Consider the following 27617-nt stretch of genomic DNA (forward strand, 5'->3'; position numbering starts at 1 on the left):
GTCTGTGGTGGGTCGATTCTACTTCTCACTGAATGTTAATATTGCAATGTGGATATATGCAATATATTTTACTCTCCCACAAAGTACATTTTTAGTGCGAGCTGAATGCCACAGCCTTTCTTCAGAGCTGTCCTTGGTCCTATGAGGTTCAATGCCATCTGTGATTCAATGCCATTTTTGACCACTTTATCTCTATTCCCTATAACTTTTAGTTGTTTTTCTTTCGATATGTTTCGAGTTCAATATAAATTATGGAACCGTTTTTGTCAACGTTGTAATGCCCTTTTATACAATACATTATTTTCAACAAGTTTAAACAATTTGCTTTTGAAGTGCGTTTTGAAAACCATCATGGGCTATACTCATTCCACTACCTTCAGATGCCGTGACAGTAATAACAATTATAATGTTAATGTCAAAATACTATTTACAGATCACAGGAAAGTCTGGGCGTGACACCCCACCACCCCATAGATGTCCTCTAATTGCATCAGTTCAACTTTGCGGGTGCTTTGTGAATTAGAAGGTTGCTTTTTGTGTTATTTGCACAGGTTTAGCGACCGTAAAAGTTGCGCAATCCTTTTATGAATTTGCCCCTTGGTGTCCTCCTCCATAGACGGCCACCAGAACAGTCTACGGAGAAATGCCAATGTGCGGGAGATACCAGGGTGACAGGTAAGTCTGGAGGAATATACCCGTTCCAACATCTTAGCCTTCACAGAGTGGGGAACAAACAGACAGCCAGGGGAGCCAGTACCGGGGTCCGGTTGGGACTCCACCTCCACCTCCTTCTCAATTCCTTAGGTGACAGCTGCAATGACGCAGGAAGCTGGCAGGATGGTCTCAGGGCTGGAACTAGTCTCCTCTTGCTGTGCAGGTGGGACAGCGCATCTGGCTTGGTATTTTGGTGCCAGGTCTGTAGCTCAGAGTAAAATTAAAACGACCAGAGAAAAGTGTCCACCTGCCTTGCCGGGAGTTTGGATGTAAGCCAGGTTCTTATGGTCAGTACAGCCAGTGTCGCCATTCCGAGGCCATCTCAACTGCCAGAAGCTCAAGATTGCCCACGTTATACTTTATGGTGATGAGAAAGGAAAGCACAGATGAGAAAGGAAAGCACAGGGCTTACCATCCTCTGCGGAGCACTGTGAGAGGATGGTTCCAAATCCCACATCAGAGGCATCCACCTCCCCTACAAACTGCTTTGTCCGGACCGGAAGAATGGGGATGGGGCTGAGATGAAATGGTTCTTGAGGTCCCCGAAAAACAGTTTCAGCCTCTGGGGTCGTGGAGGTTGGTGCGGAGGGTTTAAACGTAATAGAAAGTACACCATTATGAATTTGCCTTATTGTATGGATTTTGACTACACCGTGTTGACCATTAGAGTCCTCATAGATCTTATGTCGGACAACAGTGGTTGCATTGGGTTGAAACACAAGCAATCTTTTCTATCACCTTAAATCAAAACACGCTCTGGAATATTCAGAAAGCAAAAGAATGCGTCCTCTGCAAACATCAAGTGAATTGTCGAGCAGCGGTGGAAAGAAAAAAAGCTGGCATAACCGACATAACAAATGCCATCACTGTGTATTTGTGTAAGGACATGGTTCACTTTCAAACAGTTGATGGAAGGAATTTTAAAGAAATGATCAAAACACTGGATCCAAGATACAGTACGTGGTACCTGGCTGTAAACACTTTAACCAAATTGAAATTGAAAAACTATAAGGCAAGGTCCGTCAGCAAGTGGAGAAAGATCCAAGAAGAAGTAAAATTAAACTCTATTCAACGACCACTGACTTGTGGTCAAGTCGTACCATGGAACCTTACATAAGTCTGACTGTCCACTTCATCAACGATGAGTGGGAATTGTGCAGCAAATGTTTTCAGACTTAATATTTCCCTTAAGACCACACTGGAGAATTGATAGCCTGAGGCTTGAGGGAAGTACTGGAATTGTGGGGGCTTAAAGAAGAGTCGCGAGTATGCAAAACCACTGACTATGGCACAAACATTGCCAAAGCAGTGGCACTTAACGACTGGACAAGACTGCAGTGATTCGGCCACAGGTTTCAGCTCGCCATCGGTAGGTCAAAATAGGTGTGTCTTTTTTTTCCAGGTGTAACCTTATCTTATAGTGTATATTTTTGATGTGCTTATACAACCAGTTTGATTTTCCAATATAATTATGTAGTACGCCTGTAACTCTGGCTACTTTTCTTAAATTTGGCTTCAAACATACATACACTGTATAGAATAATGAATTATTCTTATTTCAAAGTTTATTTCAGACTAAAGGTCCAGATGAAAGACAGGATATAGGACACATAGAATCAATGACATATTTACTTACACATAATAAAATATTAAACATAAGATCAATTAAAGATCATAGTTTAAAAGAGAAAAAATATATATTGTCTTAAAAAGAGACAACTGTACCAATGTCTCCACAGCTGAGATTGGCAGTGTGCAGTACTGAACATTAGGTTTGATAAAACCCAGATGATTTAATTTAAGTCATTAAGCTAGCAAAGAAATGAATGCATAAGGTTTCTTAAAATTATGCAATGTATTTATTCTACGATTCTAATGTCTAATGTATATTTATTCAATGATCCTACAGACAGAAGTGTCAAAGAGCCCTGAGTTGAACATGCAGTTGGTACAGTACTTGTAGAATAATTGTGAGTGCCTTTTCCTACACATGGAAAAGAAAGCGAGAAATTGTCGCTGCCCAGGCTGAACTTCACCTACCTCCTCACCGCCTCATCACTGAGATGCTAACCAGATGTGTCAAACCTGTGTTGCATCTTTTCAATAACACTGTTCTGACTCCAGCTCAAGATGACACAGACCTGACAAAGGACATGAAGAGGGCCCTCCTCCAGTATTTAAATGAGAAATACTCTGGCCCTGCAGCAGATGACCTGCTAGGCATGGTCTCCCTCCTAGAGCCATGTTTCAGAACGTACATATAGTAGTGGATGACAAGAAAGAATACACCAAAACCAAAGCGGCAGAGAATCAGTCCCTGCTAGAAAGGAAGGCAACATCCACAGAGGACTCTCCGCAACAGACAAGAGAAGCTGTAGAAGGAGGACCTGCAGAAGAAGCTGCAAAGAAGGTGACATCAAAGAAAGTAAAGCGAAGTCTGGGAAGCTTTTTTAAGACAAATGTTCAACAACCTGGCCCAGCTGCCCTCCCCGACAGAGATGCTATTGAAGTTGAGCTCAAGAGCTACCTGCAGGCAATGGGGTTGATGGTGAGGCAGATCCACTGCACCAAGCAAAGTTCCAAAGACTGGCAAGGTGGCCAGGAAGTACCTTTGTATTCCTTCCTTCCCCTCAGAGTGGACATTCAGCACTGGCAACATTGTGACCTGCCACAGATATGCTCTGAAGCCAGAGACAGTTGACAGACTTGTTTTCCTAGCTAATAACCTGCAGTAGTTGCTGTAAGCAATGAGGCTAAATAAACCGGCACGAACAGCAATATTACTGTAATGGTATTTGTTTTTGCACTAAAAGAGTTACGCTTGCGTTACTTTGAGTTGAAGCAATGAGGCCAAGCAAAGAGGTATACTGGGATGCTGCAAGGAGAAGTTTTTTTGGGGGGGGTTGCACTATGCAGGCACATTCCTGCAATACTGTAACTGAAGAACATTATTCATTTTGTAATTTTGTATTATGAGTGTTGCATCGTGTATGTTGGTTGGAAAAAATGTTCCTGTCCTGCTGTAGTTGTATTCACTTTTCAATTTGATTACATTCTGCTAGATTTTATTGTAATTAAGGGTACAGCAATGAAGCCAAGTAAACATGCTCACAGAGATGCTGCAAAGAGAAGATATTTTGGACTGAGCAGAAGCATATATGGCAAAATCCTTTTCTATTAATTATTGCAGTTTTGCTCAATAAATGTTGTTAAAATACCTCTATTATGTCCAATATGTCCTAGTAATACAGTTAAGAGTACAGTAATAGCTGCCATGCAGTTGCCATACAGGTGCTTTACTCCTTCAGAAGCATTTATATTGAAAGATGTTGAAGATATTGAAAGAAGATACTGTTACCGGTAGCTAAAGTTGTTAAAGGAGCCGCAATCCAGCTGTAGTTGGGGATAAATCTTAGATGAAATGTAGCAAACCCCAGGAACCTTTGTAGCTGCTTGTGACTGTCAATACTGCCGATACCGCTCTCACCTTAGATGGGTCATCTTTACCTGGCCCTCAGCAATGATGTAACCCAGGAAGGTGACAGACGAGGCATGAAACTCATGGGGGAAAGAGAGGCTTGTCCTTCTTTGCCACAAAAAAGAAACTAGTTCCAAATGGCGAGAGGCGGAGACTCCTTGGTGTATTTCCCCATCGCCTAAGGCCTGGAGATGCTGTAGAGCCAACTGCTGGGCAAAGACACATGGGGGGCTTCAGGGCTGGAAACAGAGCTTGGAACCGAGGGGGGCAAAGCAGATTGTAGGCAATTGACATGGCAAAAACATCTCCAACCAGTTATGGTTCCCATGGTCCAGTCAATGTGTGGTTTGGGGGCTCAAGCCACGGTTGACCAAGAACCATAGGCATGTGAGGTGACTTCAGTACATAAAAGCGTATTTCCTAGCGGTTGCCTGAGAGGAGGAGCAGAGCTCCTATCCTGTCTCCTAGCTCGTAGGCTGTGTCCTAGACCATTTATTCTAGACTGTCACCTAGTTCTCTTATCTCTTAGGCATCCTCTTATATGCTAGACTGTTTTCTAGCTCTGAGACTGTCTCCTAACATCGAGACTGTCTCCTATCTCCAAGGCCTCCTCTATAATATAGAGGAGGCCTTGGCGATAGGAGACAGTCTCAATCACATATGTCACATATGCTAGACTGACTTCTAGCTCCCAGACTATCCTATCTGTCCTATCTGCCTCTCTGTCTCCTCGCTCCTTGTCTGTCTCCTACAATGCGCCCTAGCACCTTAATAAACATATCCCATCTAATCGTATGCGACTGTCTGTCGTTCTTTCTTTGGCAGCGACCATCCAGCATCGTGTCAGCATGTCAATTAGGCCTTAAATAGCCTCTCCTGAAACCGGCGGGCGTCAGTCTCCATGCTACTGACCACTCTCTCCACAGGGGAGCTTGTAACCTGACACACCACCCCCCAATTCCCCCCAACCCCCCCAACCTGGATCATCTCCCTCGTCCTGTCTGTGTGCCACAGGCTTTGGGAAGTTGAAAAACCTTACACCCACTGACTCACGCATATACTGTAGGCCGCACTCACACTCCCAAAAGGCAACCATGCTAATAAGCGTGAAGTTAATTGGGAGTTGAACCATCAAGACTGCGTTTGCCAGGCACAAGACAATCAAGTGGATGCGTGTGAATATTCCAATAGCAAAAACTCAAAACTAGAATCTTACAGTACACCATCAACTGGCACTTACACCAATACATTGCTTGAGTGTGACCTTAGACCATGGAATCGTGTAAGGGCTTACTTTTGCCAGTCCATGGTGCGATTGGGACACCGTGGACTGATGTAAGGCCCCACTGACACCAGTACAGTCAATGGCTGTAGGTCCCCATGGACTGTACAGTAAAAGGAAAGAGCGCTCCACCCATCCTCCCTCTGTACATGGATAGCAGAAGGGGGAACGGGTTATACAAAGAAGCAAAATTAGCCGGTTCGCCAGCCATGTAGGATTTGATTTATGGAGTGTATGCTTTCAGGTATTTGAGGGTCCCACTTATCTCCCCCCTCCTCAAGGCAAAAAGGAATCAGAGGGAATCAGCTCCCTTAACCTAAGACACTCAACCGCCACAGCTGAGAATCATCACCACCGGGACGATCTTATTCCCAGTTCCCAGCCACGGTGAGCTGCTGCTGCCCTCATTTAGCATACACATTTTTTCTTTCTTTCTTTGGGAGGACCGTTCCGTTCCCCCTTCCCCTTTCTTTCCCCCACCGCTGTGGTAATTGCCGACTTTGCGTAAATGTCACCGGCACCGCAGGGTCGGTCCTACTTGAACGGGGGCCTCGCTATTCTCGCCGCTCAGAGAGAAAATCTCTTGGCCACCGATCGACTTTGGCTTTTCATGCGTCTAATTGCAGGCTTTGCTTTCATACTCGGACTTGGCGGGAAGTCTCTCTTTTTTCTTTTTTTTTTTTCAGGAACGTAGCGTGTGTTTATCCAGGGGGTTGAAGGGGACGCACTGGGCCCTGAAGGCATCAAGGCCTTGGATTCCTGCATTGGGCAATTGTGGCTTTGGGTTTTTTTGGAGAACTTTTTTATTTCCTAATGAAAGTTATATAACACCTTGGGTCTTCAACACAAATTGGACCTGGAGATTTCTGCTGTTTGATATAAACAGAGGAACAACATGAAGTTTTGAAGTCTTTGAGATGTTGTTATGGGGTGTAGAATGATCTTATCTTTAGCTGGAGAAGTGGACATTTCTGTAGTGCACTGATGGACACAAACTTCTCTCCATCTGAGTCATTTCGGTTCAGGTCTGATTTGCTTGGCTACACGCCGTCTATTTTTAATTCTTCTCCTCTCTGAAGTGGTGGGCCGTCATTCACCAGGAATCACTTGAGGAATTCAGACTCGTTCATGCGTCTGGGCGTTAAATGAACTTTTAGCGAAGCCTGACAACCGCGAGACTCTGGATAGGGCTGAACGACGGATCGGCGTTTTAAAAGGCTCCGCGAGATTAGCGAGATTAGTGTGTATGTACCGTGCATTTTAGTGGGTTCCTCTGTGCGTATGTGCTCACATGTATGTGTAGTGTAAAAGGTTTCTGTCGTTACGTCTCCGTGTTCATTGTGTGTGTTAATCTGAGCACATGCATGGAAGGGTGCGTGGTTGCTCGGTGTGTGTGCATTTTGCATGTGTATGTGTGTGCTTGTCTGTCTATGTAGGTGCATGCGTGTGTGTGTGTGTGTGTGTGTGTGTGTGTGTGTGTGTGTGTGTGTGTGTGTGTGTGTGTGTGTGTGTGTGTGTGTGTGTGTGTGTGTGCGTGTGTGTGTGTGTGTGTGTGTGTGTGTGTGTGTGTGTGTGTGTGTGTGTGCGTGTGTGCGTGTGTGTGCGTGTGCATGGTTGTCAGCTTGTTTTGACTCCAATAATAGCCCTGTGCTGGGGCAGCTGCTGACCCAGGGGGCCAGGCTGTCAAAGGCCCCCCAGCCACAGTTTGGCCCACTGCTCTGGTCCCACAGGCCTGGACTGATCTGAAAATGTTCCTTCTCTGTGTGTGTGTGTGTGTGTGTGTGTGTGTTTGTGTGTGTGTGTGTGTGTGTGTGTGGGAATGGTGGTCTTCCTTGTTTACTGCCCCCCACCCCCATCCCATATTTGGCTGGGGCACAGCCTCTGAAACATGTCTGGAATAGCTGGCGGGAGGGAGGGAGACAGAGAGAGAGAGAGAGAGAGACAGAGAGAGAGAGAGAGAGAGGGGGAACGAATGAAGGGCTGAAAATAAAGGAGAATGCTGAGCAGCTTTGCCCAGAGTGAGAGCCCCCGTTTGTAAGCGGACTGTCACTGGAGTTTAAACAAGAGAACGAGAGAGAGAGAGAGAGAGAGAGAGAGAGAAAGAGACAGACAGAGAGAGAGAGAGAGAGAGAGAGAGAGAGAGAGAGAGAGAGAGAGAAAATGACTTCAAGCAACGGAGGAAAAGAGCGGGGCTGAGCAGCACCGAGCAGTGAGCGGAAACCCACCGAGAGCGGCCGGCTTGTTTTAAGACGCGGGAGCGCTGTGTGGAGTCCATGTGATGGAGGCTTAGAGGTAAGGAGAAGTCAAACAGATGTGAATTCAAGTAAAAAGAAAAAAATGAACGGTCGGAAATAGAAAAATGTTGGTACTATTCATTGACTCCCGTCTTCTCATTCGGGTCAACATGAGGAGCAGAATTAGATATCAAATCGATCCAACCGATCCAGTTTGGTCGTTCCTTTTTTTGGTGGAGTGAAAGTCAGAGGTGGTTGATGAAATGATTGGGTTTTTTTGGAAGATATTCAATCACTGTCTGGTGGAGGAATCATTGAGGAAACTGCTCCGATTTGGGGTTGGCGTGATTGACAGTTCCTGTGTTTGCCAGTCTGTCCTGCGTTGAGCGTAACGTGGTGAAACGTGAACCTGCTTGGGTCCTTCTGAGAGAGAGAACCTACGAATCCCAGTGGTTGCTTGTATCATTGATACTTATATTAAAAGTATTACATTATTATTACACTATTATCATAAGTATATTTAATAGACTTATGATAATAGTGTAATAATACGGTAATAGCACTACAATCATTTAGTAATAACATATATAGTGGCGACCATACTTACTCTTAGTTCCAGATATTTCCTTGTCTTGTGCATAGAATCACTTTTTGCGTTTTTACTTATTTGGCTGTTCCGTCTGTATATTCGTATATTTGGCTATTTGGAGTATTCTGGAGTGTCTCTGGGCAGCAATGCACCAGTCCTCACCACTGCAATGTGGTGAGGACTGGTGCATTGCGTTTGGTGCATGCACTAAGTTCTGGTGGAAATGAACTTAGCCGAATAAATGTTTCTGATTCTGATATGTACTTAACATTCAACAGTTAGAATATTCCCTGTTGTTTTCGGTGCACATTGGTCTTTACGTTCCACCCAAAAATGGAATTTCAAGTTTTCAAAAGATTGTCGTCATTCGATTCGAATTGGGTAACTTTCCTTTATTTCTCGACCTCATCATTAAACAAGCAAACCAGAAATGCAACTGACATCCATGTCGACAGTATAGACATCCGAGCGCGTGTTTGTCTTGTTTATTAGGTTGCCACGCCAACGCTGGCGGCCGCAGCTCGCTATGAACTGAGTCACGTCGCGGGCGATCTGCGCGCGGAAAGACTTTGCGACTGGTCTGCAATTACGGTTTTCACTGAAACTATTAGAGACCTGCGTGGGTGAGAGGGTTCCAGCAGGAATGTAGCGGAGGAGAAATGCAGGAAGGAGTGGTCAGCACGTTCAGCGTGTAGCTAGCGGTCCAACTCCGAGGTACGTCCCTGGAGAACAGACGCGTGTCTTTTACCAAACCAAGCAAAAATTCTTATTGGCAGATTAGATGACCATGTATGAGGAATTCACCCCGGAGGAGTCCAGTTACTGGTCCCTCCGGGAAACCGTGTTTATGTTTTGGGATCACAATTATTAATGCGAATTCAACCCTCTCCGGAAAAAAAAAATTCCAAAATGTTCCTGACTTTTGGGCATTGAATGTCCAAATCAACAACTTCCCTGAGAAGCCATAGTCTACATAGCTGCCAGCGCTCATGTTATATGGTGTTTAGTACTGTATGTTGAATTGAAAGTGTATTTTGTAGACCTTTTACTGGAACCCAAACAAAAACGCAGTATTTTCTTTTTGCCCATGGTTCTTTAGATTTATAAAATGAACAAAGATGAGTGAATATTAATTATATCAATTTCAAATATATATATATGTGTGTGTGTGTGTGTGTGTGTGTAAAAAAATATTAGAAAACTTTTTTTTTTTAATATAAGTTAAAATATTTGTAATTTTTGCTGCGATATGCAGAATGTCAAGTAATTGCATGACTTTTTCATAATGGCAGACCTGCAGGCATGGTGTGTACCAACCACACAAATCTTGGTGAAACTACGCAGGTACAAAATGCCAGCTGAAACTACGCAAAAAAATAATAATAATAATTAAAAAAAAACATATATACATTTATATATATACAGTGCAGTGGTACCTTGATTTACGAGTGCAATAACATACGATTTTTCCGAATCACGAGCCGTCGTTCTGTCGATTTTTTGTATTGATTTGCGAGCAAAACTGTGAGTTAGGAGAAGCAAGCTTCAGGTGCCGCCGCTAGTTGGCGTGGCGAGGCATCCAGCATCCAGCATCCAGTGTCTCACTTCACGTGGTTACCTGACCGTGGAAGCATCTCTTTGGTGTTTTGTGCTTATTTATTAAGCACATTTATTATTTATTTATTTTGTGGTGATTTTGCCCCAAAAAAAATATTCTAACCATGGGTCCTGCGAAAGTAGGTGCTGAGAGGAAGAAGCAGATGATGTCCATTGAAATTAAGCATGAAATCATAGAAAAACATGAGTGATTCTCTTTGACATTCTCTTTTATAATGTTTTATTATGTTTTTATATAATATTTGTTATTTATAAATGCATTTTTCTTATTTAAAAACACGTAACAAAAAAAAATTGGTGTGGTTTTTTGGGGGCTGGAACGGATTAACAGATTTGAACGGATTTCAATTAATTTCAATGGGGAAAATTGATTTGCTATATGAGCAGATTGAATTATGAGCTCTGTCACAAAACGAATTAAACTTGTAAGTCAATGTCCACTGTATATATATATATATAAATATATATATATATATATATATATATATATATATATATATATATATATATATATATATATATATATATATATATATATATATATATACACAGATATTATTGTAATTTAATTATGTAAAACAATCAATACATAACAATACCGTACATTTATTCTGTATTTAAACTACGTCCCTCGGATCGGACGACATGCTACGACTCAACATCCACTAATATGCAGCCCACTGAGCGCAGAGGTACTTCATTATCCACCGAGGCATAATGCTGCAGTATGTGTGAGATGCACCGATCGATCGGCTGGTGACCCTGAATCGGTCGGTCTTCAGCTTGATCGGCCATGACCGGTGACCAGACGATCAGTGTCAGATATCAGCTGTATCTGATTCTGTGCCATTTTGGAACGGCAAATACCATATAAATATAATATAAATGTGAGACTTTCATTTGAAGTTTGAACTGGACATTTCCTTGTTAGTTCTGTGTTGGGTCCTACTAAAACTCAGTCAGAGTTACAGGTTGAATTACAGTGAAACTTGGTGACCGTCCCATATTCAATTTTATTGGAACTCAGTGACAGATTCATGTTCTGTTATTGTTCCATTGTGAATAATGAACAATAATAAATACTGTGTCAGTTATCTCACCATTGTGGTAACTGAAAATTGCAGCGGTAGTCCGTATGTGCAGCTGTCCAATACAAGAGCGTGATCAGATCACGCGATTTATTGGTCATTGACGTCCAGCAGATGGGAAATGGGAATCTGCAGGTCAGACTTCAAAAAAATAGAAACCGGAATCGGCCAAGAAAATTGCAGTCGCTGCATCTCTACTTGGTCAACATGTTCTGTATCTTTATGAGATGGTGCATTTCAAGGGGTATATACTAATGAGATTAATTTGAATCTACAGTACAGTTGGTCGTAGTCGCTGGCATACGATGTGATGATCTTCGTTAAGAGACGGCTACGGTGTGAATAACTGATGAAGTCATTTAGCTGCAGTAACTCAAACACCACGGAGACTCCCTCTTACACTGCTGTGGTACTCCAAATATTTTCCCAAGGTTGGCAGGTCTGTAATTGGTAGTAGGCTTGTTGAGCCTCTGCAAAAGTGTTTTTGGTCACAACAATCACATCAAATATATGCAATTATAAAATTAACGATTGTTGTGTGAATAAATCTTTTTTCTAAAAATAAATCACAATACTGACAATAACAGTACAAGGCAAGGCAAGTTTATTTTTCATAGCCCATTTCAGCAACAAGGCAATTCCAACATAATACATCAAAAGCAGAAAGACAAAGTGCAAATAAACACGTAATAAAAGTACATAGGATGCATAAAGTAAAAAAAAACAATACATAGAGTGCATGAAAGTTATTGTGCAGTGCAAGAAATGAATCAAAGAAACCTTGCTTTGCTCCTTGTTAAAAATTTTATTGACTATTCTCCGAAAAGCCTTTGACCTCGTCAAGGCGATATCCTCGCCCCTGAGAGCCGCCCTGGAGATCTTTCATTGATCTGATATGGCTGTTTCAGATCGGCCAAGGCCGTTATAACACAGTGCGGACGGAGCCGCGAGTATTAACATTTCAACAAAAAGGCAATTCAAAGTGCTTTAAATACACATCAGAAACATTTAGACAAAGTGCAAAAGAAACACATTATAAACGAGAAAAAGGAAACATGATGAAGTAAAAAAAAATAGAATGCATGAAATCAAGTATTGGTGTTGAGTTTTGACTCTGGGAACAGGAAGCAGAGCTGTCCCAGACGTCCTGAGAGCTCTGGACGCTTCACAACGTAGCAGAGGATCAGGAATGTATTTTGGCCCTAAACCGTCCAGGGCTTTATGAACCAACAGTCGTATTTTTTAAATCAATATTATGACGAAGAGGAAGCCGGTGTAAAGATCCCAGAACTGGAGTGATACTTTCTTGGTCTGAGTGACGACCGGAGCAGCAGCGTTCGGAAGCGGCTGCAGCCGCCTGATGCGTCTTTCAGGGAGACCTGTAAAGACGCCCTTACAGCCGTCTCGTCTACTCGCGATAGACGCCTCTTTTTTTTCCAAATTCTGCTGAGACCCAAGTCCTTTAATCCTTGGCTGACTCTGTGATTGTTTTAATGTGGCTGTTGAAATTTACGGTCAGAGTCCATGACAACACCAAGATCTCTGGCTTGGTTTGCGCATTTTTAATGTCGCCGATCGGAGCCGAGCGCTGGCGTTTAGTCGTCCTTCCTCCTGCATGAACAGGATGGTATTTACGTGTGTTTCCAAGGCGGTGGTCATGCTGGACCCTCCAAGCAAAGACCTGCTTTACCCCTGTCTGTCTGTCTGTCTGTCTGTCTCTGTGTCTGTCTGTCCATCTGCCTGTATGTCTGTCTGTCCGTCCGTCTCTGTCTGCCAGTCCGCCTGTCCGTCTGTCTGTCCCTCTGTGTGTATGACATCACCCCGTAAATAATCTCCCTGGATCAGACACCGATACTGCACATGGGGACGTGACGTTCACCTCCGCCCTGACAGCTGGACACGTTCTGGGAGATGGATTGAAAGGCAGGCGGACAGAGAGACGGGCAGACAGACAGACAGAAAGACGGGCGGACGGACAGAAAGTTGGACAGATTGACAGACAGCCAGATGGACAGACACTCATGTGCACCATTTAAACCAAAATGTTTGAGTGACTGCGCTGTGTGAAGGTTCCTTTGTCCCCCTCTGTTGCTCAGTAATGCTGTCTGTCTGTCTGTCTGTCCGTTAGTCTGTCTGTCTGTCGGTCCATCAATCTGTCTATCTGACTGTCTATCCGCCTGTCTGTCTCTACCCGTCCGGTCGGCCGCGTTGGCATGCAGACTACCCGTCATCAAGGCGATATAGAAGCTGTGGAGGAGAGTGTCAGGTGATGGCGAATGATGCCCAACGGCTCGATGACATCACCCTCCCTGTGTGTGTGTGTGTGTGTGTGTGTGTGTGTGTGTGTGTGTGTGTGTGTGTGTGTGTGTGTGTGTGTGTGTGTGTGTTTGTGCGCGCGCGTGCGTGCGTGTGTGAATGTACATGATGTGAAAGTGACCCCCCCCCCCCCCCCCCCTCAGCTCAAGGGGGTTTGTTGTCAGTCGATGAAAGCTCCAAGCCGCGTTTAGCTCCTAAAAACAACAGCAGAGACTTCCCAGGGCGAGAACGTCCACGACGGAAAATCCCGTTTGGTTCTTAAGCTGCTCATCACCAGTCGACACCTTTGATCATAGCAGGAGCAGCAGTAATAATATTAATAAGATGACACTGTGTTCAAGGAAGTCCAGGCGTAACGGCGGCAAAAACAACGCAGGCAAGAAAGAGATAAAATAAATAAATAAAATAGATAAGAAATGTCTGCTCGATAACTCATGAAGACTCTGTATTTCCAGCAGTGTGTTTTGTTGGAAAGGTGTTTTACGTTTTATGTTTAATTTCGGACCTCACAATTTTAGACAAAATGTATTTTGTTTTTTTTCAAACAGTTTTTCTTTATTTTCAAGCTTTGATTTAATGAATGATTGTGACTCATAGTTTCAACCCTAGCAGAGTATTTGGGCCAAAGTCTTGAAAGTTTTTGAGTGTGCTTGAATCAGATTATTATAAAAAAACAAATTCCCAAGGTTTTAAAGCTGCTTGAAATTTTAATAAACACCCGGAAAAGGGATGGAATTGTGGGACGAGGCGTCACGGAGATCGCATCCATGAACGTTTCTTCCGAGTATTGGCCTTCCTGCATTTGACATAATTGACCTGTGTGACGCCTGCGTCTCGGAAAATCCTGTGGTTCTTACAGTAATTTGAGTGAGCAAAGTGTAGCAGAGCTGAGACCGACCGAACGGCCGCCGTTCCAGTGGAGATACATTGAAATTGAGAACCGTGAAAAAAATGTAATGAGCGATTTATTGTTTTCAAAATTATTTTCACAATGTACATCGTGCCCGTGCAATAAATCTGACTGGGTGGAGTCAAACAGAAAGAGTCAAACCTCGGGAGCCATGTCCGTGCATTGTCTATCTGTACCGTAATAAACCGTTGAGCCCAGGTGTTCCCTGCCAGCACGCTGAGGGGACAACTGGGCTTTTCAAGGACTTCCAAGGCTGTAATGTAGCCATGACACGCATTACAGGCAGGGGCTGTGTGTGTGTGTGTGTGTGTGTGTGTGAGTGAGTGCGTTGTCATCAGGTGAGCAATGCCCATGGCACTTTCACAAGACGGAAGCACCTGTCAAACCAAAGCGTGCAAACAATGGACAGATGTTGGGGTGTGTGTGTGTGTGTGTGTGTTTGTGTGTGTGTGTGTGTGTGTGTGTGTGTGTGTGTGTGTGTTTGTGTGTGTGTGTGTGTGTGTGTGTGTGTGTGCGCGCACGTGTGTGTGTGTGTGTGTGTGTGTGTGTTTTCGGGACCTTGATCGTGAATTTGGGGGTTGAACTTGGGTGTTGGCGGAAATCCCTCCGTCCCTGGTTCGATGCAATCCGGGGCGTGGCCACTAGTAGGCAGTTTGTGATCACTTCTTGTCGGGGCAGGGCGAGTCGGAGCAAGTGGGGAAGACGCTCCGTCTCCACCCGGCGCCTCCATCCCCATGTTGGCTCTCCAGACGTGTTCTCCGGTGTAACCCGCTCGGCTCAACTCTCACCGTTTCGGAGCAAGGAAGCGCAAGAAAATAATCAATGTGCAATACCGCTGGGAGCCACAGTGGCCGCTGTTTCGCAAATTACAATGTGCAAGATACACGCGTGGTAACACGGTGAAGATGATACGAACGCATTTCATCTCTTTTGAGATTTGATTTTAGGTAGGGAGCTTCCTCCTAAAATACAAACTGTATTTCCTGTATGATAGTGATGCAAGACTGGCAAGCGATTGGTCCACCGCGAACAAATCCTTCAGACGACTCAGGAGTCTTGAGTCACTCTTTCAAACGATTCACTTGTCTGCCTTGATCGTGACTTGGCGTCCGCAGCCGGACGCAGGCGTTCCCCGAGTCTGGAACCACAAACAAAAAAGAACCAAGAGTCAAGAATGCGCCAGCACCGCCGCGTGCCCGACGAGCTCCTTAAGTTTTTAGATTCAGCGAGCGGACAAGAGACGGTGCGCGGATCTCCGACTCGCAAGCTGAAAAATAATGACTGGGGGGGGGGGGATTCATTCAATGAATGCGGGAGGAACAAGTCAAGATATTTGGCAGAAATCATAGTGAATGTGACTGATTAGCGCTTTTCATTCGACCAAAATAGATGATTGTGGACCATGTGCCTCTCGTGAGAACTCCATTCACAGCTCAGAGCTGCGGAGCTTTCAGGGGGAGACAGGTTCTTTGAAGGAGCGATCCCTTTTGGAACCTGAGACATCCTGAGCAACTTTTATGTCTCTTCTTAGCTTTGTGTCTGTCTCTGTGTGTGTGTGTGTGTGTGTGTGTGTGTGTGTGTGTGTGTGTGTGTGTGTGTGTGTGTGTGTGTGTGTGTGTGTGTGTGTGTGTGTGTGTGTGTGTGTGTGTGCTTGTGCGTGTGCGGGCTCCTAGCCCGTGCGTGATCATCCCCATCAACCTAGCGCCTGAGCTTTACATGCGCGCATGCCATGAGCCTGAGGCATATGCCAAGGTCACGACCGTCCGAGGCTACTTCTAAAAAAGGTTCCGCTCGTTTCCCCGGTCGCTCGTTTGGCAGCGTCCTTCCTGTTTTATAACATAGTGACAAGTGCGTCTCACGCTTTGGGTCGTACTTCCTGGTCGGTGAGCTGAGGAGAGGGGGGGGATAAGGCAAGGAGAGGATCGAGGTAGAGCTCTTACAGAAAGTCAACATACAGTGGAGGGCAAACGCTTTGTCGGTGAATGGAAGTCCCGGCTGATTTCCCCATCGACCAATCATTGATGAGAAAATGTTTGAGGCATTTTGCCCTCATCCCAAACTTTTTTTTTTGTGGAAACGACAGTGTACGCTGCTGGCAAGCACAATGAGCACAAACCACTCATAATCCCAAAACATCCGAAGGTTCCACTGGCATTTGCGTGCATTTTGGACTTGGCTAGGTTGCTCAGTTTATAGGACCACACCGTGTCAAATTTGAGTTTTTGCCCCATTTATAGTCAACACACATCTGGTTACTGTATATTACCCCCCTGGCCATTTTTCTTCGGGTGGCTCGGCTTTTCGATATTTTTATACTGTCTGTTATTTTCGGCTTTTGGAAAATTCGAAAGATATGACGAGAAACCATAGAATGATCTCCTAGCCTCGTTTTTTTCCGTCATAGAGTTTTTCGGTGTTTTGTATCGGTTAAAATCCATTTCAAAAGGCAGAAGCTCCGTTGCTTCGAGGCGAAATTAGCAGGTACAAAACACGGCAAACAAAATATTCAAATTGTTTAAAAAACACATCCTTCAGGAAAGATTGTTCAGGGCTGATGTGAAGTGTGCGTGCTGACTACTCCTTTCATCCGCTTTGGCGTCGTTTGCGGCCTGGTTCAAGCTGTTTTACTGCGGCGCTTTGTTGGAGGGAACACGGAAGTGACCGGATGACTCACTGTCACCCGTCCAGCGCTCAGATCCGATGGTCCCCGTCCCCCGCGGCGAGCCGAGATTCGCCGGCCTCTCCGCTAATGAGGCTTGGTACCGTCTCTGAGTCACTTGTTCCTCTGGCTCCCGCGGCTGCGGCGCCGTGCAGCCCCGCGCAGCAGCGAGATCGGAGCGAGGCCTGGATCTGTTTGGATGACTTGGCGCTGAGATAATAGCACAGCGGCGCGCGGCGTGAAGAACGAGCCACCTGCGCTGGACTTTCCACTGTGACGCATTTAGAAACGGTATTTAAACACACGGCGAATGTGGATACCTCGGCTATATAAGGTAAAAAAAAACAAAAAAATAAGAGTGTATGGAAAGGCAGGACCGAGTTAGGACCGAGATTATTAAAGAGAGTGGGTTGAATCCCATTGAGCTATACCGGTCATGTTACGCATATGTTTGGTTATATTTAGGCTCTTCTGGCGTATATACGAGAGATTCCCACATGTATGTGAGAAGTCAGATAGTTTGGCGTCCCACGTTTATGCTCCAATGCGGGGAGGTGTTGCGACGCAAAGGGGTTTAACCAAGCGGAAACCGTTACGATCGAGTCGCGGGAGAGCTTTAAAGTACAGTTTGGCTATTGGCTGCCAGCCGCCAGGTCCAGAAAACCTCAGAGCGAATGGAAGTCAATGGAAAAAGAAGGACCCAAAAAGTCTCATCATTTTCTCAACATCTTTCAACGGGGGTCTCGGTTGTGATTTAGAAAATATCCCTCTCCCCGAGACCGTGTGACGCTTTCTCATCATCTCTTCAGGCGCCAATGACTTCACAGATCGTGCTTTTTCGTGCACTCTCGCGGTGACCTTTCACCTTGGCGTGACCGTCTGGCATCGCAAACTTACGTTCTTTTGGCAAAAGGGTTTTCATTGTAGAAAAACACTTTCAAAAACGGCAGGTCAAGTGAGCTCTAAGTCATTTGCTCTAAAGTGATTTGGGGGGAAAAGGCCAGGTTGCCTTTTCGAGCTCCAGTTGGTAAGACTGAGACCATTATGGGTTTAACCCCGACAACACATACTGACACAAATCAGACTGATACGAATAAAGTCAGTCTGGGATCCCATTGGGAAATAACTAAGTTGGTGAGGAGGAGCAGTGTCATCCATAACTACATATATATAGTACGTCTTTTATGTAATATATTTAATTCAAGTACTGTATGGCAGCTAAGTTTAGGGTGGAAATAATGTTTTACCACACGTGCACGTTCATTTAAACACGGTTCCTCCAGGTTAAAAACAGCTAAAGTAGTGATATCGATCTTTGGAATGAAGGCCGGATCTTTTTTGACGCTGGCAGACATTGCGTAATTTATACGACATGGGGTTCAGACAGGATTTAATCCAAATCAGGACGAAGATAATCCCACTTAAATTCATCCAGAATTCGGGGAAAAAATGCCTTTCTGAGACGTTGCTTGAATTAAGATGAATCAGTCCTGGACAAAGGTCATGAAGGACGAGTCGGCTCCTTCTGTCTGGTCTCGCTGCTGGTCCACCTGGAGGCCACGCCCATTTCATCCAGAGATTTCATTTTAAACTTCACTGAGACCGAGCTTAGCTATGATCTTTCATCTGGAAATCAGATTTTTTATTTTTATTTTTGAAGCCAAGACGATGGCGAGTCTGAGACAATTTTGAGTATATATCTGTTTCAGTAAATCCATATTAAAAGTGTGATTGAGCCTCGGTTCAGACCTGATCTGTGTCGGCGAAACCTGCCCCATCGTAGTGTCAGGCTGCATGACGTCAGGTTCAGCTGCGTGTGTCATGGAGAAACAGGAGCATTCATGTTTACAATTCCCATTACTCACTCTCTCTCTCTCTCTCTCTCTCTCTCGCTCTCCCTCACACTCTCTTCCTCTTTCTCTCCCTCGCTCTCCCCCTGGCTCTCTCTCATTCTCTCTTCCTCTTTCTCTCCCTTTCGCTCCCTCTCTCTCTCTCCCTCCCTCTCCCTCTCTCTCTCGCCCCCTCTCTCTCCCCCTCACTCTGTCATTCTCTCTTCCTCTCTCTCTTTCTCCCTCTCCCTCTCCCTTACTCCCTCTCTCTCTTTCTCCCTCTCTCTCCCTCTCTCTCTCTCTCTCTCCCTTGCTCTCCCCCTCGCTCTCTCTCATTCTCTCTTCCTCTCTCTCTCCCCTCTCCCTCTCCCTCTCTCTCTCTCTCTCCCTCGCTCGCTCTCCCCCTCGCTCTCTCTCATTCTCTCTTCCTTTCTCTCTCTCTCTCTCCCTTTCTCTCTCTCTCTCTCTCTCTCTCTCTCTCTCGCTCTCACGAGGAGGAACAAACTGAGGGGAAAGGAGAGTGTTTTAGGAAGAGTGTTTGTAGCGTTGGTCAGGGCCAGAGTCTTGATTGATTTTAACTTTCACAGACTGATGAAGAGTCTGGACGTCTTCATCAAGCTGTGGTGTTTTAACGACGCCATCTGTTCCCTGGTGGAGGACGACCTGTGCTTCCAGTCTGTTTTTAACGTGTAGGACTCTGTTAGTGAACCGAGCGTGTTTGTTGTATTGTCTGTAACTGTGAACTAGAGAAATTGTTAAAATAAAGATGCTTTAAAAATCAAAAAAAAAAAAATCTCTCTCTCTCTCTCTCCCTCTCCCTCTCTCTCTTTCTCCCTCATCCTCTCGCTCTCTCTCTCCCTCTCTCTCCCTTTCTTGCTCTCTCTCTCTCTCCCTCTCTCTCGTTCTCCCTCTCGCCCTCTCCCTCTCCCTCGCTCTCTCTCCCTCTCGCTCTCTCTCTCGCTCTCCCTCTCCCTCTCTCTCTTTCTCCCTCTCGCCCTCTCCCTCTCCCTCGCGCTCTCTCCCTCTCGCTCTCTCTCTCCCTCTCCCTCTCCCTCTCTCTCTTTCTCCCTCTCGCTCTCTCTCCTGCTCTCTCTCCCTCTCTCCCTCTCTCTCCCTCTCCCTCTCTCTCTTTCTCCCTCATCCTCTCGCTCTCTCTCTCCCTCTCCCTCGCTCTCTCTCCCTTTCGCTCTCTCTCTCTCTCTCTCCCTCTCCCTCTCCCTCTCTCTCTTTCTCCCTCTCGCTCTCTCTCCTGCTCTCTCTCCCTCTCCCTCTCTCTCCCTCCCTCTCCCTCGCTCTCTTGTTCTAACTGGGTCCTTGTTGACACAGGGCTCTGAAACAGCCGTGTCGGGTGCAATCCACCATCTGTGCCCAGAGCCGCCGTCCACGCCGTCACCTACACGCCGGGCGATCTCTTTATGCAGTCCACAAAATGCAAATGTGCCAAATACAGTGATATAATGCTGTTAAAAATGCAACTAATGCAGTTTAACACTGTGCTGATTTGAACAATGCCACCATTACCTCATGCTGAGATTGTTTATCTAAAAATGACTGAATTGTTTTCTTTTTTGTCTTTTTTTTTTTTTTTTGCCGTTTTCTTTTTCTTTTTCTTTTTTTAGTTCCTGGCACTCCTTCAGTATTTGACCGGGAAAATCGAAAGAAAATTGACGTTGCACTGGGAATAGCTGCCACTGAATGGATTGAACGTGGAGTAGTTGTCGACTCGGGGAACTTCTGGCCTCACTTCATTATATTGGATTTTTCTTCTGAATTGTCTTTTTTTATTTGGTCACGTATTCATTCAATGTGATGCTGTTTGGAGGCGGATCATTTCAGAACCTTGTAGGTCTTCATTTCTGTATTGGTTCACCCAAGGCGAAGCCACTCACACCCCATTCTGTAAGAATGTGACTTTTTTAACACATATATGACACATTTCATCACAGATACAATACCAATACATATACCAATACCAATACCAACACACCAATACTATGTGTACCAGGTACGCAGGTACGCATAGTATTCAAATACCACTCATCTTAATCACAAATCAGACCAAAATGTTTTCTCACTTGCTTTGTCATAGATAGATAGATAGATAGATAGATAGATAGATATTTTATTCATTCCCAGAGGGAAGTTGCAGGGGCACAACAGCTCAAATAAATATAGGTGATAACAATAAAGTAATAAATGTTTTAAAAATGTAAAAGACAATGACAATACAGTATGCAAAAAAATCAAAGAATTGGTTGATAAATTGGCAATAAACAATAAACCTAAAAATGAACAATAAAAATAAACCTAACAATAAAAAACAAACGTAAAATTGAACAATGGAAAATTTGGCAATTGAGCCATATACAGAACAATAACATAATGATAGAAACAATAAACAACAAATAAAAGCCAAAAAACAACATGCGTTACATTTTGTTACATCTGCGTCAGTCCAGCGCCTCCAGCATGAATCAGCCGTCTTGTACTGGAAGTTTTTTTTTCGGCTGCACCTGAACTGGCAACCTGACGCCAGATCTTGCACGGGAAACCAGCGGTTCCAGCGACAGCCCCCCTCTGCCGCATGTCAGGCCCGTGTGGTCATCCGCTGACGGAACGTGACAGGGGCTGGAGGCCCTGCCAGCGGGCTATTAATACTGACAGGGAGCGGAGGCCGGGTGGGGTTGTGTTGCTGGTGACAGGGCTGCATGGAGCGGGTGGTGGAAGGGGGAGGTGGTGGGGCATGAGCAGGGTAGTATGACGGTGGTGTGAGTGTGTCTGTGTGCTCTGTGTGATTTCACTGGGCTTAAAATAATAGGTAGCGATAATAGTACAGTAGATGGATAGAGATTTGAAGTACGTGCCGGAGCCCCGTTTTTCAACCGCCGTGAGAGCGCTCCAGGTGTGCCGTGAAATTGTTTTCAAATTCCGCTTGTGTAAACTAGGTCTTGTGTCGCAAGATCAAAATTGCCAGGCTGCACTAACTCATCTAATTCATCAGTTACAGCCGGAACATCAGCTCTGTGTCCATCAGAACAAGCTCAGCGTTTACCCTGAAAGTGAGAAGTGTTAGTAGTGATGAAAGCTTCCACTGTTTTGTCTTATTTCATTGTTTGAATTCATTCATTCATCATTGGAGACATTAAAAAGCTTTGTTCGAAAATGAACAAATCGTGAGCAGGCCATAATAATAATAATAATAATAATAAGCACAGTTCTATGTATTTGTGACGTTTTGTGACAGTTTGAGTGCCGTGGGAATATTCCATTGTGAAAGGTGCTGCTCTGCAGTGTTCGCCAACAATGCCCACTTGATAGCCTCAGTGGAATTCTCACGCAGGCCCTTGTGGCCAACTAAAGCCACTTGGAGCCGTGCGTTGACTGTACAGGATGGTCAGGGCAGCTTGAGGAGCACACACAGAACACTCTGAAAGGCAACCTTTCTTTTTTTTTAAGGTGTATTCCTCCAGCCATTGTCTATTTTATCCTGCTCCGTTAAGTTCGAACTCTTTTCAACGTTGTTGACGTTGAAAACGGAAAAACTGAGTGGAACAAAAAGTCAAAGTTGATGAGAAGCTCAAAGAACATTGGACGTACTGGACGGGAGCCAAAATATTACGTCATATCTTGTGCTAAGGATCTCTTTTGGTGCTAAAATGACCCTGTTTCTTTGCTTTCCATACTAACATGACTGGTTGTAGTTGTCAACCGATTGTGAAAAACACAGTAGAAGTAGTTTGTTGTCTTGACACTACAGTCCAGCACTAGCCTGTACTTTTATCCTTCCTGCCTCTTTTACTTTCTTTGGTACCAACACACACGTTCAAAAAAGCAGAAGCGCGTTTGATGATTTTTCTAATTCAGGCTTCTCGACTCGCTCTCTTTTTCAGAAGTCGTCCACACCGAAGGTCCTCTCGACGGAAGTCTTTATGCCCGTGTCCACAAGAAAGACTCCCTGGAAGGAGTGGTCACCATCAACGGCCTCCCGAGCCATGAGGTCCGCCTGACCGGTGCCGAGCACCCTCTGCAGCACCCCGGCCACCCTCTGCAGATCTTGGATCAGACTCTTCCCGTCGCGGGCCACACCTCTCTACCCGCCGTCGACCACACCTTGTCGGTGAGCAGCGACTCCGGGAACTCCACCGCATCCGTCAAGACCGACCGCACTGATGAGCACAGCCAGCCCCTGCAGGGCGGGGTGATCAACAGCCAGCAGCAGCCGGGCAACCCCCCGCTTAGCCCGCAGGAGAAGAGGGAGCTCGACCAGCTCCTCAGCGGTCTCGAGGCGCCGATCCGCCAGCGCCAAGACTACCTGGCCACGTCCACCAGCCCCGGAGGAGGCGTCCGACACCTAGTCCCAGCGCAGGTGCACGTAAACGGGGGTCACTCGCACCTCATTGCGGCACCCTCAACGGAGGAGCGTGAGACGGATATTCTCGACGACGGGCTGCCCAACAGTCAAGAGGGCAACAGCGTGGACAGCTTGGGAACACTGTCGTCTCTAGAGGGCCAGGCCACGCCAGCTGAGCTCTACTACCAGTCGGAGAACCCCGGGAGCGAGCGGAACGACGGACCCTACCTGGAGAGTAGCGCCTTGCGGGAAAATCTGAGCGAAATGCCCGTGCACGGTGTACGGACATCCACGGCAATGCAAGAGCGAAGCCTGGACTCTTCCTCCCCACAGGGCGGATACACCAGCTACCAGAACGGAGGCGGCATGTACCGCTCACAGTCCTTTGGCAACCCAGCGGGTAGCAGTCCCGAGGTGAACCCCAAACTGATGCCCAGGGCGCCCGAGCGCAGCACCAGCAGCCGAGACGCGGTGCAGAGAGGCCTGAGCGCCTGGCACCAGTACAGTCTGCCCGACGATCCGTTCGGCCCTCCCCTCCAGTCCACCCACAGCCTGCCGCACTTCCCCACGGCAGCCTCCCAGCGGGACATCGAGCAGTCCATCGAGGCCTTGAACATGCTGATGCTGGACCTCGACCCGGTCCACTCCCACATGTCCAAGTCCCACAGTGCCCCTCCAGGGGAGAACGCCGCAGGTTCCAACCAGGTGCCCTTCTCCCAGACGCTGGCACGGCCCTCCTACCAAGCGGATTCCGCCATCCATGGCTACAACAACTTTGGGACGCTCAGCAACACCAACACGTTCAACCAGTCGCTGCGGTCGGGCGGGAGGGTTTCCACATCACCCGCCCAAAGTCCTGTCATGGAGTCCCCAATATCCTACACCTCCCAGAGGCCCAGCGCTGCCTACCAGGTGTACAACACCCCGACACACACCCCGGAGCCCTACGTCCATGCTCAGCCGATGCAGGGCTACTCCGGCCCCAACTACTCAGCTCAGAACACATATCCGGGCGGGGTGATATCCCAGTCCCCGGACCTTCAAGGCCCGTCACCTTACCCCGGGTATAGCGCTTCCTCCTCCCCTCTCCCCGCACTGACTCCCCTGCCCAAGGAGACGTCTCCCTCCCCTCTGCCCAGGGAGCAGGACGCCGAGGAGGAGAACCTCAACTTGGAAGGCTTGGTGGCGCACCGCATCGCCGGTAAGGCTGAGAGGTTGTCGCAAGCGAGGTTTGGTGGTTATCAATATCTAAATATTACCCTTCTTCACAGGGGGAGCTACAATATACAGTAGTTCTGTTCAAATTTGATATATAACGTGAGGGATCTTGTGCTGTCTAAATTCAAAGCATGGTCTGAAGCACAGTCCAGTGTTAGATCACAAGCGCCCTCTAGTGGAAGAAGCTTGTCATTAATTAGTCCAAGGTCAAACGGATACTATGCATAATATCATGTCAATCAATTAATATACTTGATAATTAAAGAAAATAATTTTATTTATATAATAATATAAAGTGTATAATATAAAATGAATGCAGTTATTACTTAAATAAGTAAATATGCCCTATATTTTTCCCCGATATGCTGTTAAGGTTTTTCACATTATTATCAAACTGATTATTTAAAAATTGACAAAAGCGTTGAGTTTCTGAAACAGTCATCTCACACTTTCTGCCCTGCTTATTAAACATTAAAACGCATTTTAATTCAGCTCTCATTTTTATTCACCAAAACATTAAAAAGAAATTAATTTACCTTTTTCACACCTTTTGGGATTTTCTTTTCCACCATTTATCAGTTTCGTTTCTATTCATTTGACTCATTTTCTGTGTTTTATTTTCTATTACCACTATCTTTTCTTTTTCTGTTGCCCCCCTTCCTCCTCCTCACGCCTCCACCTTCCTCCTCTTGCTCCTCCTCCTGCTCCCCCTCCTCCTCCATCCTCCCCCTCTTCCCGACCCCCCTGCCACCCCAGAGTACAACGCTCGTATTCGGGGCCTGAACGCCAGCATGACCCCGCAGCCCTCTGACCGCCACCGGTCCTACTCCTTCTCCGGTTTGTCCTCCCTCCACGCATTCCTCTTCTTTCCACTGTTTCTTTTTGCTTTTGCTTTTGTTCCTTTTTTCTTGCCTTCGCTGTTTTAGTTCATATGCGTGCTTATATACAGGGGCGGACCGTTAGGCAGGGCCCGCAGCAGCCCGGGGCCCCACGAAAGGCCCCGTAGCACATATGCAATGCATCTTCAAGCATTTTCAACTCTGAAAAAATGGTATTAATTAATAACTCGAAAAATGTATACCGTTCAAAATGTGCACCAGTTCTAATTTGGTTTTCAGTGTTGGAGCGACGGAGAACGCAGCTGCAGCATCCTGCAACAACCTCCCTTTTGACTCCTCTGTTTTTAAAGCATCTACTGACGTGCTCCCATTTTTTTTTTTTTTTTTATGTCTCCCGTGAAAACTCCTGATTCCTACGGATATTCATCAAGATTTTCTCATTCACGTGCGTTATGTACAAGCAGAGCGGCTGCTGCTTCCCCAGAACACTGCGAGAGCGGAGTGTTGGGGGCCGTCTACAAAGTTACACAGCAGCTTTCAAAGTGCAGTCACTCTTTGACAATACTTTTTAACGAAAAATCGAATCGTAACAGTTGTTCCTATGAACTTTATACTACAGGTCTTTAACACTGACCTGCAACGATACCTTTTGGTAAAATATAAAGTGAAACCAGCCATAGTTGAGGGCCCCATACCTGTTTGCCTTAGGCCCCCAAATCGCTCGGTCCGTCCCTGTATATATACTGTATATATCATGAGATATCCATTTCCTCCTTGTCATCCAATTGATCCTTAAGCAACAGTTTCTTAACAAACACCAGGGGGGCGCTATTCCCATGCCTTATGTTTCACACCGCTCTGTTTCCAACGCGTCTTCCCGGGGCCTCTTTCCAGGGATGCGTTCTCGGGGGATGACCCCGGACCCCGTGGCCCAGGAGATGGGCCGGCGCCGGACCACCAGCGAGGGCCACTACCAGAGCAGTAAGGAGGAGACCCCCACCGGGCCGGGGGTCCAGAGCCTGGACTTCACCTCCACCCTGACCCAGAACCCTGGAGGAAGACCCAGAGAGGTAGAGAGAGAGAGAGAGAGAGAGAGAGAGGGATGGAGAAAGGGATGGATGGATAGATAAACTTTTTATAGAATAAACAATAAAAATACACATAAGAATACACAACAAACAAAAAAAAAATCCCAAAAATAAACAATGAACACTAAAAATAATATAAATATAATATAAATCAAAGTATAGAAGTTAATAAAAAAATATTAAATAGGTTTGTATAATTTATCAATTAATTAATTTAATTAATTTTAAATATATTAATATGTAAATAATTAAATTGCAAACTGTGTGTGTGTGTGTGTGTGTGTGTGTCCTGCAGGGTCCCCAGCACAGCTACCGGGAAGCCTTCGAGCCTGAGGAGACCCCCACCCCCCCACAGACACTCTTCTACAACATGCGTAAGTTCACGCCAGCGGCCAGCAGGGGGCGCTATCACTGAACCCAATTCTGCGGATATGACCGTCGATACACCCAATGGTCTTTTTTTGAATATAGTATACAGTATATATTACGTTATATATATTTATTCATATTTTATATTATTAAATGTGTTATTATAAATATCTGCATAGTTATGTAATTTAAAAATGTTTTTTTTCTTTCAATCGACGTTGAACCCGACCTTGGTGCGTGAATAGTGAGAGGGTCTCAGAGGAAGGCAGGAGTTTTTAGAGAGCGACAAATCCCTTGGGCTTTCCCTGACAAGTATCCATATGAAAGATATCGATTCTCATCCTAAAACAGGGACTGATTCAAGCATTGAAACCTTGTACTTGGTGACCTTATAAGATTTGCAAGTAAGACTACAGTACTTACCAGTTGAAGGTATGTTTGAATAAAATGTGTTCTCTCTTTGCTCCCAAGACCTGTTAACACTGCCGGGATTTGCACCTGAAAGAATGAGGCTGGAATTGTCTTAGCAACACATTCATTTCATGTGATACACAATTGTAATTATAGTCAGATCTACTTGGGCAGTGACCCGTGTGTCATTCCATCCTTTCATATCCCATTTAGAATCCAAAATCCGAAAAAACAACACGGGGCTGCTTTTTTTTTTTATTGTTTTGCGTTTGTTCTGAATTAAAAACAGAGTGGCCCCCGCACTGAGGACAGTCCACCCCCTTCCCCGTCCGCCTCCCCCTTTATCGCTCCCTCGGAAATACTTTTGCCAGCTTTCCTCCCTGACTTGGGCAGCGACATCAGAGTTTTAAATTCTTCGTATTTGTTTGATATTGGAGTTTTGCTCATCTTGCGTAAAATCGGGGCCTCTGGGAGACTCGTCCATGTTTGCGATTGGTCACATGGTCACACCGCCCCTCTTACGTGAACGCGCTCACAGCTAGATTTGGGAAAACCAGCGTTGGCTGAATGAGTTGATAACCAGCGTCGTGACGCCGCTTCTGCGGGATTGGGATGTTATGTCTAA

General features: G+C 45.7%; 1 protein-coding gene across 1 annotated transcript in view; it reads left to right on the forward strand.

Annotated features, from left to right (window-relative positions):
• tns1a (tensin 1a) overlaps window positions 1-27617 on the forward strand; it is a gene marked incomplete at its 5' end in the record, with an annotated part of 114976 nt that overhangs the window by 75244 nt on the left and 12115 nt on the right. Inside the window, 4 exons of the mRNA XM_080023923.1 lie at window positions 22607-24268; window positions 25042-25122; window positions 26019-26194; window positions 26508-26586. Of these exons, the coding sequence (XP_079880049.1) occupies window positions 22607-24268; window positions 25042-25122; window positions 26019-26194; window positions 26508-26586 (1998 nt within the window). The remainder of the gene's footprint in view (window positions 1-22606; window positions 24269-25041; window positions 25123-26018; window positions 26195-26507; window positions 26587-27617) is intronic.

The sequence above is a fragment of the Zeus faber genome (genome assembly GCF_960531495.2).
Source record: "Zeus faber genome assembly, chromosome: 2".
Classification (NCBI taxonomy): domain Eukaryota; kingdom Metazoa; phylum Chordata; class Actinopteri; order Zeiformes; family Zeidae; genus Zeus; species Zeus faber.